The 14071-nt window shown below is 43.0% G+C and overlaps 1 protein-coding gene across 1 annotated transcript in view; it reads left to right on the plus strand.

Annotated features, from left to right (window-relative positions):
* The window catches only part of SH3PXD2A (SH3 and PX domains 2A), a 253851-nt gene that overhangs the window by 209445 nt on the left and 30335 nt on the right, over nt 1–14071 (plus strand). The window contains exon 9 of the mRNA XM_032116746.1: nt 6196–6309. Coding sequence (XP_031972637.1) covers nt 6196–6309 — 114 coding nt within the window. The remainder of the gene's footprint in view (nt 1–6195; nt 6310–14071) is intronic.

A 14071-nucleotide genomic window follows, 5' to 3' on the forward strand; every position in this document is an offset into this window, starting at 1 on the left:
TCCCCATCATCTTCTCCTCAGGAAGCCCTCAAGTGTTGTTTCAATCAACAAATTAAGCAAAAACTGCTGCAGCCTGTAGTCTGATGAGATGAGAACATAACTCTGCTTTCAGACCCTCCCTAAGGAGGGAAGGAAAAGTGTTTCCAGGGCAGTCTATGTGTGCATTGTGTTGTCAGGTTTCCAGAGTGATGCTCTTAAGGTCAGGTTCCTATTATGTTTTTGTAGGGACACCTCTAAATTTTTAGTTGAACACGAGGCACAAGAGTGTGCAGCCTCTCATCTTCCTTCAGTGTATACTCTCTTCGCTAAATATTAAAACTATTACTCAGTTTTAAATATTGAGAGTAGTTTGCTGGGCAGACTGTAGGCTGTAGCTGTGTGACCACTGTTGAATAGGTGGGTGGTTTCTAATGTGTGTCCTTCAGATGTTGGGACTGTTGGTACCAGGAGCAAAATGTTTGCTTATTACCTTTTAAATCTTAATTATTTTCTTTAAAGAAGAAGTGCCCTTTAAAAAAAAACAAAAAGGCAGAGTTTCTGTGGTTGTAGTTCTTCATTAATTTTTTTAATGCTGTAGTAAAAGACCTTTTTCATAACCTGTATAGAAGCTCCCAATTTCCCATGCTGGGCTACCAAGAAGGGAGGGACAGGGGTGATCCTTTTTTCGCTCTTCTCTTACATGAGAGAGCCAACAGCTTTGCCCTATCACAGCGCTGTGGGCTCTTGAGGTATTTCAGCAGCAAATTAAAAAACCTCTTGGAGTTAAGCAGTAGCTTGGGGTGGTGAGTTTTATTCCAGAGTTCCTAAAGCAGGATTTAGCACCTAGAGTGCAACCACAGCAGTTGAAAGGTAACAACCTTCACTCTTGAATGTTAGAGCAATCAGGCACAGACATTTGAGGGTGCAGTACTTCCTGTTTGAAGTGGGGTTCCCCACGTGAACTATGCTCCCAGTGTGTAGCTCTAGGACATGAACTGGCTGGAAGGATCATAATATGGGGTTGACCTGGAACCCTAATATATGACCCATAAATATGTGGCACATAAAAGGCTATGAACATGTGCTGTGGATCTTAACTGTGTTTGAGTAGGATGTCTTCCACAAACATCTTTCTTCCTGGGGCATGTCTTTGGGCCCCACTTTCATCTCTAAAACAAGACAAACATTGCTTCATGGTTGAGTGGTGGCTGCAGTGAAGTCTGCAGTGCACATAGGCTGGGAAACATTACGTGTTTTGAGGTGAAAGCTCCCTTTAATATTTCACCAGCTTTAAAAATTCATCCTAAGATGACAGCCTTAGTCTGCCTTGCAGTGAATCGTTCATAGACTCCTGTACCCTAAGCTGCAGTCAGCTCTGTGCTAGAAAGACCTCTTGCGTGTATCTCAATATTTAAAAGAAAGATGCCTCTTCTGTGAATTGTAAGAATAAAACTCACAAAAATCAGATGCTGGCCTTCATATTAATTCAGTGGTTTCAACCTTATGCTTTTCCAAGTGTGTGGGACTGAAAAAGCCTCTTACAGAGAGCAGAGCCAGCATGGACAATCATAATAGCTAGCAGTATACAGACACAGGAGTGAGTATGAGAATAAGTTAACTGCAGAAAATCCCTCTTGTAAAATACTATTCCTGGTGCCTTTATATGTCTGCTTTTCCATATTCAGAGGTCTGTCAGAGGCAATTACAACTGACTGCCCTATGTGTATCAAATATATGTGTACTATGTGGCAAGAGCTTTGGAGGGGTGGAAAAAGCAAGTGCCTTCAACTGTACAGCAGCAACCTTATCTTAGCTGTTCTTTAATGAAGTAGATCTTATCTCTGAAGGAAAGTAATCAGCTGTTGGCATGAAAAGCTCTGTGTGACTGGTCTGGAAGTGACCTAATTGCACCTAGTACTGCTTTGTAGGACAGTTTATGTTGTCGGATCAAAAAAACCTCTTGAGAGAGTTCCAAGGCAGAAGGATCTTTAAAATGAACAGCTCTCTGAAGCCCATAGACTGTGTGTCAAATGTACCAGACTGCTGCTTGAGTGGGATTTTTCCAAGACTCTTGAGAGGTGGAGTGTTACTTAAGTATTTGTTTAGAAGAATGTGTAGTCTACTTATGCTGGAGAAATAGCCATGCCCTTTTACAGTGGTGCTATCAGTCCTGTTTACTTTAGTTAAGCTCATAAAATGACAAAGTCTACAGAGAAATTAATGGTTGAGGAGAGAATTAGAAACCGAAGTTCAGCATGATCCTGCAATTTTATGTATTTAAAGTGTTTTGTAGCATGTTATGATCAGACAGGCCTCAATGGGAACAGCTAGTTCTCCTGTTGGTGTGTATCATCCACTGAAGTATGGATTGTGGTATGGTAAGGCAGCATGCAGACGTGAGCAAAACTGGCATAAAGTATACTCCTTTAACTATGTTCCAGTAGTTTCCCAAGGTGCATGTTGTGGTTAACATCTGCTTAATTCTTCCACTTTGGCAAAAGCCTTTCGGGAAGAGGAGTGGGAATACAATTATAAGCAAGAACATGGTTTCTTAGAATCCAAGTCGTCTTGTCATTTAGTCGTTCTCCAGTGTGACCAATCCATTTTGCTATCACCATCTTGCCATATGCATTATCTGTGTGTCAAGTGGAACTGGTCATTTCTTCGTAACTTGTGAAATGCCTGCGAGTTATCTGAGCCTAGGTGGACTCTGAATGGGGAGATACCTTGGCTGTTGCAGCTTAGGGATGCTGACAGATGCCAACCAAAACAGCAAGGTATGTGGGGACAAAATTGCACTCCTACCTTAAAAATTCGTGTTCTTGGGTTAGTGTTAAGGCAGTTAGAGAAGTGCAGCAAAGCTCAAGTTGAACTTTGTCTGGGCACAGTGGCTACAGCTCTGTGCCTCTGTGAAGCTCAAACTCCATTTAAATCCTCATCAGAGATGAGGGCTGGGAAGTCTCAGTCAAGACATCCATGCCACATCAGTGTTAAGAGTTGTGTTTTGGTGCTTGAGAGAGACCAAACACCAGGGGCCCCTGTAAGGGTTAACTCAAGCTGTAAAGCACTGCCTAATTTTTACAGATGGTGTGAGTGCAAGAGTGAACCTCAGACTGGCTTGGCAGTGCACAGAGATAACTTTACATAATTCCCTGCAGATGTTGCTGCAGAATGGTTTTAATAATGAATTGTGAAGTCAAGCTAATCTCCAGCATAGACGGAGAACTCAAAATAAATGCAGTGTTTTGTTCTGTGTTTCAAAATCAAGTTTTCTGTGATGCTCTGCGTTGGGAGAGATGGCAAGAGATGGGAGAGATGGGACAAGGGATTGTTTGCAGAAAGCCAGGGCTGTAATGGTACAAACTAAGACCAATATGGCTAATTTGTCTGCAAACCATGAATACCCATGAACCTGGGAGTGAGAGGGGGGAAGGGGTGGTGGTACCAAACAGCAGCTGCCCTAATGCTTCTAATGAGGGGATGGTGCAGGGCAAGTACTTTGTGATCAGCAGGGCAGAGTTCTGCAGGTTGTGGCTGTCATGCACCGGCTGTGTTGAGGAGCTTGTCTGCACTGCAGCCATTTTCTGCTAGGAGTCAATTCTTGCACTCTGCTGTAATTTCCTTTCTGTAGGGCTATGGCTTGGATGTGCCATCAGAATTTAGGTTTTGGTCTCATAAGGGCTGTGCTGCCTCAGCAGTGGCTGCTTAGCCACTCTGAGACCTTGCACATCTTGCCTGTGAGCACCCGTTTGTGACTTCTCTGCTGCCAGGGGGTGTCACTGAAAGTTTCTCAGTCTTCTCAGTTGTTGAGTCTGTTTAAGTAAAACACACGTTTTTCTGTTGATATGCTATTTCACTGAGCTATATTAAAGCCTTTCTTCTGTCTTTCTGGGAAGCAAGCTTGAAATGGGGGAAGAGAATTTCAGAGTGGGGGGCTGGTTTTTCCTGAACTTGGACAAATGCTGTGAGTTCTCAGTAGCTGCAGAGGTTTCTCATTTATACTTTACCCTTCGGCAGAGTTTATAAAGGAAATCTTTAGAAAGAAATGATAACTTTGATGAGTTCTGTGGCGATTAGGAGCTTTAGCCTGAGTCGTGTTTAGATAGATGGAGGCTCAGCTGCCCTATGGCCCCAAGCAAAAGACCTAAACTTGGCTCTGAGGCCAGTGAGCCAAACCAGAGAAGCTGTATTGTGAAACGGGCTAGCACAGGGTTGGCATCAAGGAGGTGTGATCCAGCCCTCCAAACATGGTTTTACCATGGCTTGAATTTGGCCCAAACGTACATTTTTAAGTGTAGGCAAGTCCTTTTTTCACTTGTGTTTAATTTCTTTCTGAGGAAGAGTTTACGTAAACTATTCCAGTCTAATTAGTATGAGCTGGAAGGCAGCTTCTCGCATTTTGTGCCTAATTACAAGTGTATGTTAAACTGTATTTGCTACCCATGTATAAGTTGCTGGTGAAATAAGGAACAACCATGAAGACGTGTTTTTGAAATGGTCTGGCAGATCCTGCATGTTCGCTGCTGTGGGCTTCATGGCAGGAGAATCCACCTCCTGCTGAGGGAGAATAACTAAATTTAAATTTTCCAACCATGAGCCCTGTGAAGCAAAGTTTCCAAACCTCTGCTGGGCCAGAAGATGGAAATCTATGTCTGAATTTGGAGAGTAAATAAATAGAGCTGCCTAGGAGCTGCCCAGGGGCATGTGAGGGGTGGTTGCTTGGGGTACATTGTCTCCCAGCCACATGCCCCAGGGAGGAAAGCAAGGGTTTGTAGCTACTGTTCTCTGGTAAAATCTTCCGTGACAGGATTTGGAATGAACTTGGGTGACTTTTAGCACGAACACTTGAGCATTGTTTGAGCAGGGTGGTTTTTCTCTTACAGACAGTTGCATGTGGCATGGCAGCAGAGCCCAGCGGACCTTCCCTTCTGCCTTGCTGGGCTGGGCTGCGGCATCCCAGCTGTGGGAGGGATGCGTGGCCACCTCACAGCTCACTAGTGTTGGTGCCCATCTCTTTACAGCCCAAGCTGGCACCTCTGCTCATCACAGGCCAGCTTCTGTGAAATTTGCTGTGTTTATGACAGCCATCAAAGTCTGTCAGCTGTTCTGCGGTGCATGTACAGAAATAGCTGTTTTCCCAACTCCCTTTGGGGAAGCTGGAAGAGTGGTATTGGACAACAGTTTGTATGGTCCTGACAAAGCAGCTTATGTTTTCTGGGGAAACTGGGGGATCACAGAAAACAACAGAAGTGGTTTGCTTACCTGTTAGACTTCTTATTTTCCTGTTGTCTTAACCCAGACCTTATCTGAATGGAGGAGAATCTAGTTGTGCTCATATCTGAGAGCAGCAAGTTCTTGGGTGAGTGAGTCTGTGTCAAAACCAGTGAAGGATTCAATAAATCAGTGTGACCAAGCAAGAAAAGAGGCAAGGATTGTTATAGTTGGAATGCATTTAATCTGAAGCTGGCATGCATATAATTTTATTCATCTTTCTACAGATACAACTTAAAGGTTATATCCATATATACTGCTGAATACTTAACATTTTTGTAGATAGCGGTAGAAACTTGGATGTTCAGGTGACAAATAAGAGGTGCCTATGGCCTGAAGTCAGATTTTAGTTGGCTTTTCTCTTTGTTTCTGTTCTGTGCAGTACTTTCCAGCTTCCCAGGGCACTGAATTCAGGTCATGTTTGTTAAACACCAGCTGTGGTTACAAGTGCTCTAGAAGCACTTTTATATCCTGTTCTGAAATCTGTACCCTTCTATGAAAGTCATTCCTGTTTCCCTCATTTGCCTTTTATAATACTTCATGTTAGGATTTGGGCAGTGTTTGTGCTATTTCACACATGTTCACATGCACATATTTACACGTACAAAGTGTTTTGATTCTGTAGATGTACACGTAACAAGACCAGCTTGGAGAAGCTGAATTAAAGAACTTGAGTCAAAGTTGTCATGGATGGACTTTGAATTTCTTAAAATAAATTGATTATTTGCTTCATTGCACCCTTTTTCTAGCAAGCCTGCACACTACCACTGGGAGAGGATCTGATAGAAATGGTATAATAGGACTAAACCCTTTCTTGTTCTAGGAAGCTGCAGAGTAGCTCAAACATGCACCAGAGCTGCTGACTCTGCCATCTCCTCTGTAGCATTTTACTATTCTTGTTCCTCTAAGTGTTGACCAAGAAACTTCTTTTGCTTCTTTTTGTAGGTTGGTGGTTTGTGAGCACAGCAGAGGAGCAAGGATGGGTCCCTGCTACATACCTGGAATCCCAAAATGGAACCAGAGATGACTCTGACATCAACACATCTAAATTTGGGGAAGGTATGGAAAGCTTTTTGTCATCAAGAGAATATTTGTATTCACTTGGTTTATGCTTTTTTCCCCCCAAGTGAGAGCTGCTAATCGGAAGAAGATGCATGATAGAGCCACAGGCCATTGAAAGGAGTGAGATTTAACTTTAATGGTTGCTTCTCATTAATTTCCTTTAATTAATTAATCTTGGAAAATAGTTTCACTGCTGTTTGCTGTGGTCTGTGGTTGTGTGGAAAGGTAATTTTATTTGGTATGGTCCATTCCGTTAAAAGTGAGATGCTGTTTGTCATGTATATGTATTTAGCGCACTGCTTTTTTTTTTTTTTACTAAAGATGCTTAAGTCAGGTTCCAGAAATTGAATAGTTCAGCATCACATGTTCCTCAGTTCCATTATGAAAGACTAACCACATCTTAATGGGCTTCTCATGTAGCAACTGTGTACAAAGGACACTTTTGTTATGATTTGCTCCATTCTAGTGAATCTAGGTGCTCTTGACATGATGCTTATGTAAAAATGTATGTGGAACCTCAGCTGACCTTTCCTTAGCAAAGGCAGGAGGCTTAGAGATGTGTTGGGGTGACCATCTGACCATTAAAATGGCACACAGGCAACACAGAGCTTTGTGCTGGGCTCCAAGGGTGACATCTGCAGCTTATTGAAATCTTTGTCTCTGTAACTAATTTTTCCCTGCTCAAGTCCACCCATATCCTGGTTTAGAGACAGACTGGCTGTAGACTGGTAGGCCAGGAACCAGTCTGGTATGATGCAACATCTTAGTGGATGCAAAAGCAGTGAGTAAATTTTCCCTGTTACTAAAGAACAAAACTTTACTGCTCTGGTCTGCAAGCACTGAAGAATGCCTTGTCTGTTGGTCTGTAGCTTCCTCTCTTTTCCTGACTCTTAAATACAGTGCGTGCTTGACAGCCTTATTGCTTAAACTGCTTTCATTTCAAGCTCTCTTCCTCCCTTCATGTTGCTCTCTGGAGTGTACTCGGCACAGGGCTGCTGCCACACAGCATTTTGTCCTGGGTAATGGAAAATCCATCAAATATTCCTTATCTCCTTCCTCTCAGTCCCTTTTAATCCATTATGCTGCTCTCTTCACCTACGGTCAGCAGTCCTGCTCCCTGCCTTACTCCAAATCCAGATATGCTGAAACCTGAGACTGCCCTTGCCTTTCACTCGGTTCCATCTCAGTGACAGATCTAATTGCATAACCTCTGCAGCTGCTCTGATGTGCCCCAGCTTTTGCTTGCTTTTTAGTAACTTTGGTTTATGTTATTAACCATCTAAGCGGAGACTTCCTACATTCTTTGTTTCTTCCCCTCCAGTTCTTCTTTACTTGGGCTATTCTTCTCCATATAATTATTTCGTAGGAGAGGAAAGAATTGCTTGGTTTTACTGTCTTTAAAAAGGTGTATCAAAGTGAATGTACTTAGACAGAAAATTTGCCAGCTCTTTCCAGGTAGGCAGGAGAAAGGGGCCCTGATGTAACTGAGGAGGAAGGCACTTCAAGTGGATGAAGTGCCTTAGCCCCAGAATTTAGAGCTTATACAAGTTTCAGAGTGACTCCAACAGACATTAACTTCCTGCAACTGTGCAATCTCTGCTCCCCCAACTTTGAAAGAGCAGAAACACTGATGCAGGGAGCCTTGTGTATCAGCCCCTTGTCCCTCCCCATTTGAACAGGCCTAGAACAAGTCCACTAGCCAGGCAAACTCAGGAGTCTGCTCTGTTGTGGCAGGCCCAGTAAAGATAGGGGGGTGCTGAACACATCTTGCTAATAATTCTGCCCCTACACAGCAGTAATATTTCCATGTGTCTCTGTTTAAATAGTCTGTTCCCTGAGAAAGACAGACAGAAGTGTTTCCTCCCTGCACCTGAGCTTGTACAACATTTTCATCTGGGTGAAGGCAGACAGCTGATTGTTACCTGGGCCTGTGTTCAGAGCAATGTGATCTTGCAAGGCTTGGAAAACAATCAGAAAGCAATCTAAAGAAACATTTAACAGATACAGGAGCTGATAAAGTAAACATGTTAACATAATCTCTGGAAAGGTGTAGACACTTTTTAATAAGCAACCTTTCTGGTGCCTGTGGCATGGCCAACCAAGTCCAAGTTTGGGATCAAATGGCAAAATTCAGTATTGTTAAGGAGGAAAAAACCCTGGCTCGTACAAAAGCATCACTGTAGTATAAAAGGGCTATCACTGGGGATCGCCATACATTGTGAGGACATGGTGTGTAGGGTCTGTGTGACCCACTGTTTTCAAGGGGTGTTCCTGGATGGCTAAATCCTCCAAACTCCCAGTGTGAGAAGGAGCAAGATGACTACTCTGTATTGGCACCTTAAGCCGGTTTCTACCCCTTCTGCACCTCTCCATCCTGCAAGCCTTTACACTCAGCATTTCATTTCTTCCTTTCTTGTATAGAAACCTCCTAACACAGGCAGCCTTACTGCAACTTAACTTCTCTCTCTGCTATAATCTGTGTGTCTGGTGAGGTGTCCTATGTTGTCTCTTGTGTAGCATGCGTGTAACTGGCAGTCTAATGTCCTTGTGATTTGGGGAAAGTCACCAGGTTAAATCTGCTCATCTTTTGTCCCTCCATGGGCTTCCAAGAGGATCACTGATTTCCATGAGCCAAAACCACAGCTATCTGTAATCTTGAGATTCGGCTCCTCTGAAAATTTATGGTTGGTTTTTGACCAATATGGGATCAAAGGGGAAGTATAGAGTACCACAGACTAGATAATGTACCTGTTCAACACCATTCATCACACCTCCACTTAGGACAGGGTAGAAAGGTTTGGGCCTTACAGCAAAGGAAAAATTGAGGAGAGTGAGCTGGATGTAAAAGTCTGGTCTAAGTCCCTGACAGATAATCAAGGACAAAAAGTCAAAAACCACTCTTTGGTGAAATTATTTTTTTTTCTTGTCCAGCTAATGATTTTCCAATCAAATAATTTTGCTGTGCCTGATTGTCTGCAGAACACAGTTCTAAAAGACAACGGTGTCTACTCCACTCTAAGGGTATATTCCCTAAATAAGTGCACATATGCAGAATTGAATTATTATGAATGATTTGATATCAAAGTTTATGAACAGCTTCCAGCATCACTAGTAAAATGATTCTGTTTGCACTTCAGCTATTACTACCTTGCAATATTTTGCATTGCTTTGCAGCAGCACCAAGCACCCTTGCAGTTGTTGCCAAATTAGGATGGAAGCCCTTGAATGGAAAAAATGGAAGTGTTTGTCTGTGTTTCTGTGCCAGTCTAATGGTTCCAGTGTCTTTCACACCTGTACAGGCAGAAGAAACTGAGTACAGATCTAAGTATGTGGTCCAGAAAACAAGTGGTGTCCTCTGTGCACAGCTGCTCTCACAGTGCCATTTCCATAAGTGTCTTGTCTTTGTTTATACTTCAGGCATAAGTTATCGTTTGAGTGTGTAACTAATACTCAGTCCTGGCTTGTTAGCTTCTCGAGCCTGCTCAATAATTGCAAGGTTAGTTTTTTTCCTTGTATTGTAATCTATATATTAGAAGTTTTGATCATGAGAACCAGCTGTGGTAATGAGTGGAAGTCATGTCTTGCAAGCACATCAGACACTTTTCACTTGGGTTCAGTTCCTGAGTGCTGCTGTTATGAAGCAACTTACATAAGAGTTTGTGGGTTTGTTTACAGTGTGATAATTTTGCTTAGAGAGGTTTAGAGCCCTGTTGGGTTTAATGTCATATGCAATAGACTGAATTCCCCAAAGATAATGCAGCTGAATTAGGAGATGCGACAGCAATGATGATGTGTCCTGCCACTGCACTCTCCTTGGACAAGTGTCTTTCTTTAGTTGTGCAGCTTATTTTGGAATGTGTATGTGGTTTTGATTTTTTTATTATAAGTACTATTTTTTGAGAAGCCAATAGCAAGAGTGGCAATTTGTGACAGTTCTGCGTGGCTCACATCGCACAAGCTCAAGAAGTTAACTTGTTCCACTGTACTGTATAAACTAAAAGCATCTGCATCCCACCTAACCCATTCCCACTAACAAGACCAGTGCTTGTAAATACCATGTTTGTTTTTATTCCTCACCCTCCCATCATTTTTTTTTCTTTCTTTTTCCCTTGTTTTGTTTCCATCCATGTTCCAAACTAGTTTCTAAGCGACGCAAGGCTCACCTGAGGCGCCTGGACCGGCGATGGACGCTGGGCGGGATAGTCAACAGGCAGCAGAGCCGAGGTGAATGCATAGCCTCCTATGGCACCAGCCACTCAGGGGGCACCAAAAGCCCCACTGCAGCTTCGTGTGTCGGGACCTGCATCTTTGGCACTCTGGTAGTGAGGGGCCGCAGCTCCAGAGTTCAGATGTGGATGTTGGATGCGGCAGCTTGAGGGTGTCTTTGAGCCAGGATTAGGCACCCCAGGAGCTGGTAACCAAGGGTAGCTCTGCAGTCTGGCTCCTTGTGCTGTTGGGGAAGCTCACATCTGTTGTGTTTTAACTTTGGGCATTTTTGTCCCTAGTCTTTCCTACCTCAGTAAGGACAAGTGATAGTTTCAGGGCTATTAAAATGAGTTGAATGCCAAAAAGCCATGGTCAGAGATGTGCACACTGGAAAAGTGTGTTGTGTGGAAAGATGAGAATTGTTCCAGTTTCAGTCCCCTCTCTTCCTTGTAAAGCAGTGCTTGGTACTAAAGAGAGACTTGACAACTTTTGGAAGTTTTTGACATCATTCCTAGGTGTTTAGAATACCACCACTAGCAGCATTTTAGTTGGTTTGGTTTGGGTTTTTCTTAGCTTTTGCTGGTCTAACAGTGAGTATGGCAGGGTAGAGGGGAACACCTTGTGTTTGGGTGAGTCTGTGTTTGGGTAAAGTCTGAGAAGCCTTCCAAACCAAGTATTTCTTAAGTGCAGGTGAATCATCTTTCCCAGAGCAAAGGTACCCCTATTTATATCCCGATCCACTTGCAAAATCATGCAGATGTGTTCGTTGCACTTTGGAAAGGAAAGGGGGGACAAAGCACCATTTGCACCTCTGTGTAACTTTCAGACAACCTTACTGAGAGAATGGATCCAAATGTAAGCGCAAGAGATGATTCCCAGTTGATGGAAAGGTGCCTTTTCCCATGGAGGAGAGAAGGTGCTTTTAAAGTGGCAAATTTACCTTCTGGATTTGATGATGGTACTATGTGTAGCCTCCTGTGTCTCAAGGACACCCAGCTTTTCAGTGGCCCTTTAACCTTGTTTCAAATTGTTATTGAGGAAACAAAACCAACAAGATCTGTGTTCTTCCTGCCAGAGCTTGACCCTGCAGCAACTGGAACTGCTTTCAGAAGACAAGGTCTTGCTTCTCAGCCACCAAATGCACTCCGAAGGCACCAAAAAACCATCATAAGCACACATACTGTCTTGGGGGGAAAGAAAGTCTGCTTGTTTCTGTGCCCCAACAGTTTGGGAGCTACTTATTTTGCTTTGTCAAACTCTGTCAGATGCTTCCTGGCAATTTAACTGTGAGAATTTATGGGAATCTGTTTTCTAAACAATTTATTTACTGGTGAAAACAAATGCATTCTTTCATATTCATACAATATTGCAAACAAAGCTCCATAAAATATTAAGACTGCATAACCAGTCCCTTAACAGTCAGCTGGTAAGACTCAAGGACCTAAGCTGCATTCCCAAGTTTTTCCTCTTGCATTCTGATACCCACCATCTGTGTGCATCTTCTCCAGACGTGCCCTCTGACCGCTGTCAGTGTTCTCCTTGGCAGTCTTCCCCACTATAGGCTCCCCTAATCCTTCCATCCTTGCCTTTTTCTTGCTTCATTACAGTTTCTTCCCTATTAGGCCCAAGCAGGCCTGGGGTTTTGAGTGTGTTGGAGAATATGTGATTTATCTCAAACTGAATCTTGGCACTTGAACTTGGCACAAACTTCAGCAATCTGCGATTCTGTCCAAGGTTTGGGGCACCCTCTGTGACTGAGCTGCTTCTATAAGGTCTCTCCAATGTATTTCAGCTACAGCTAGCCAGGCTGGCTAAAAATAGGCTGTTGAATGTCATCAGAAATGATAGGTTGGGGAACTCTTACAAGAGCAGGCTTATTGGAAGTAAAGAAAGTGATTTGAATAAATGGGCACAAGTTGGAGACAGTGGCTTCATGATCTGGCGGAGCTGCAGCCTGTACAGACATCTATGCCTTCCAATCTGCAGTTGTTGAAAGTATGAGTTTCTCTGGGTGTCCAGCCTGCTGTTCTCTAACAGAGCACAGTTTATGTGAGGTCAGGAGAGTTTTTTGCCCTTCTTCCCCTCCCATCTCAGCCCAAAAGACTTTTAACAAGGCCAAATTTGGGTGGGTTTGCACTGAAATGTCATGAAGTGTTCATATGCACCCCCCTGCCAACCTTCAAGTCCTTGCTCCAAAGCACAGAAGAACTCAAGTTGTTCAAACAGGACGTTGCCAGAATTGTTCAACACAAGCAGAACAGCTTCCCCTTCCTCACTTGGCCTCTTCCTTGGAAACAAACTCAATTAAGCATTTTGGCTGAAATTCTTCCCACCCAGCAATATTCTGCTTGAAATAGTCCCTGCTGCTGGAAGAGGGTTAGCTCCAGGAGTTCACTGGAGTTTAAAAGCAAGCTGTAAAGGATGCTTCTCTTTGTATTTACGCTTGAGTACCACTAATAAGCATTTTTATCAGGTAGGTCTGTGATAGAATCACCTTAAGGCTAGAACCAAAGGATTGAGCATTGTTTCTGAAGGGCAGAATTTTCGAAGTGACTTGAATATCAGAAGCACCAGGAAAGCCTGAGTGCAGAAAGGAAGAGTGCTTGCTTCCCTGTTAGACTGCCTGATAGGGGAGAATTATTAGGGGTAGCATATGGCTTATTTATTTCTACCCTTTCCAAAGCTGTTTGAGGAGGCTAGGCATCTCTGACCTCCAGATATTTGGAAGCAGTGTGTCTGTGAATAAGAAACATGAAAGACAAATTATTGAATATCATGGGTAGTGCTCCTTTTTTAAAACTGAAAAAAGTCTGCAAGGGGAACAGCTGTAGTCTGTTTCTACAAAGAGAAACAGATGACTTTTGTTGCTGAACTTTTCTCTTTAAAATGGTCTGTGGTGTGCCCAGATCTAAGAGATTACATTGGTTTATGTTTCTTATGTAGCTGCAAAGCTTGCTTTTTTTTAATGTTAAATGTGGTACGTTCTCTAAACATTTTCCTATACATTCTGAAACTCCAGTAATACAAATGTGGGTTGTGAGGAGAAGCCTGAAAGTTTGTAGTTTTCCTCAGTCTTGACACTCGTTAGACCTGCTACAGAGTTCTTGTTTTGTACACGGTTAAATAGTAATTCTACGCATACATTTATTTGGAACTTCCCCTGGAAAGGAACTTAGGATTGTTTTCAGGCTAATTTAATGAAAAGTCATTTGTGCTTGTACAGTTTGATTGGTAAAATTGGGAGGTTACATGCCTGTCTTCTATGCCAAATATCTAAGTTATTGCTGCTTTGGTTTTGTGCCCAGTGTTTTCAACTGGAGCTGTTAGAATGCAGGAAAGCACTTTAAAGTTATTCATACCAGCAGTATAGTGACATGTGGGCTGAATTTCTGCCAAATGAGCCTATTATTTAGGGGTAGCTCCTAGCACAAGGAATAAGCTATTCATTGAAAGAGTTAAAAGTTAGAACTTCCCACTGCTTGCCTGTCTTAGGGAGAGAGGGAGCTTGATGGGGAAAGGCAGTGTGTAGAGGGAAGGCAGCCATGTAACCCAG

Source organism: Corvus moneduloides, chromosome 8, assembly GCF_009650955.1.
Source record: "Corvus moneduloides isolate bCorMon1 chromosome 8, bCorMon1.pri, whole genome shotgun sequence".
Classification (NCBI taxonomy): Eukaryota; Metazoa; Chordata; class Aves; order Passeriformes; family Corvidae; genus Corvus; species Corvus moneduloides.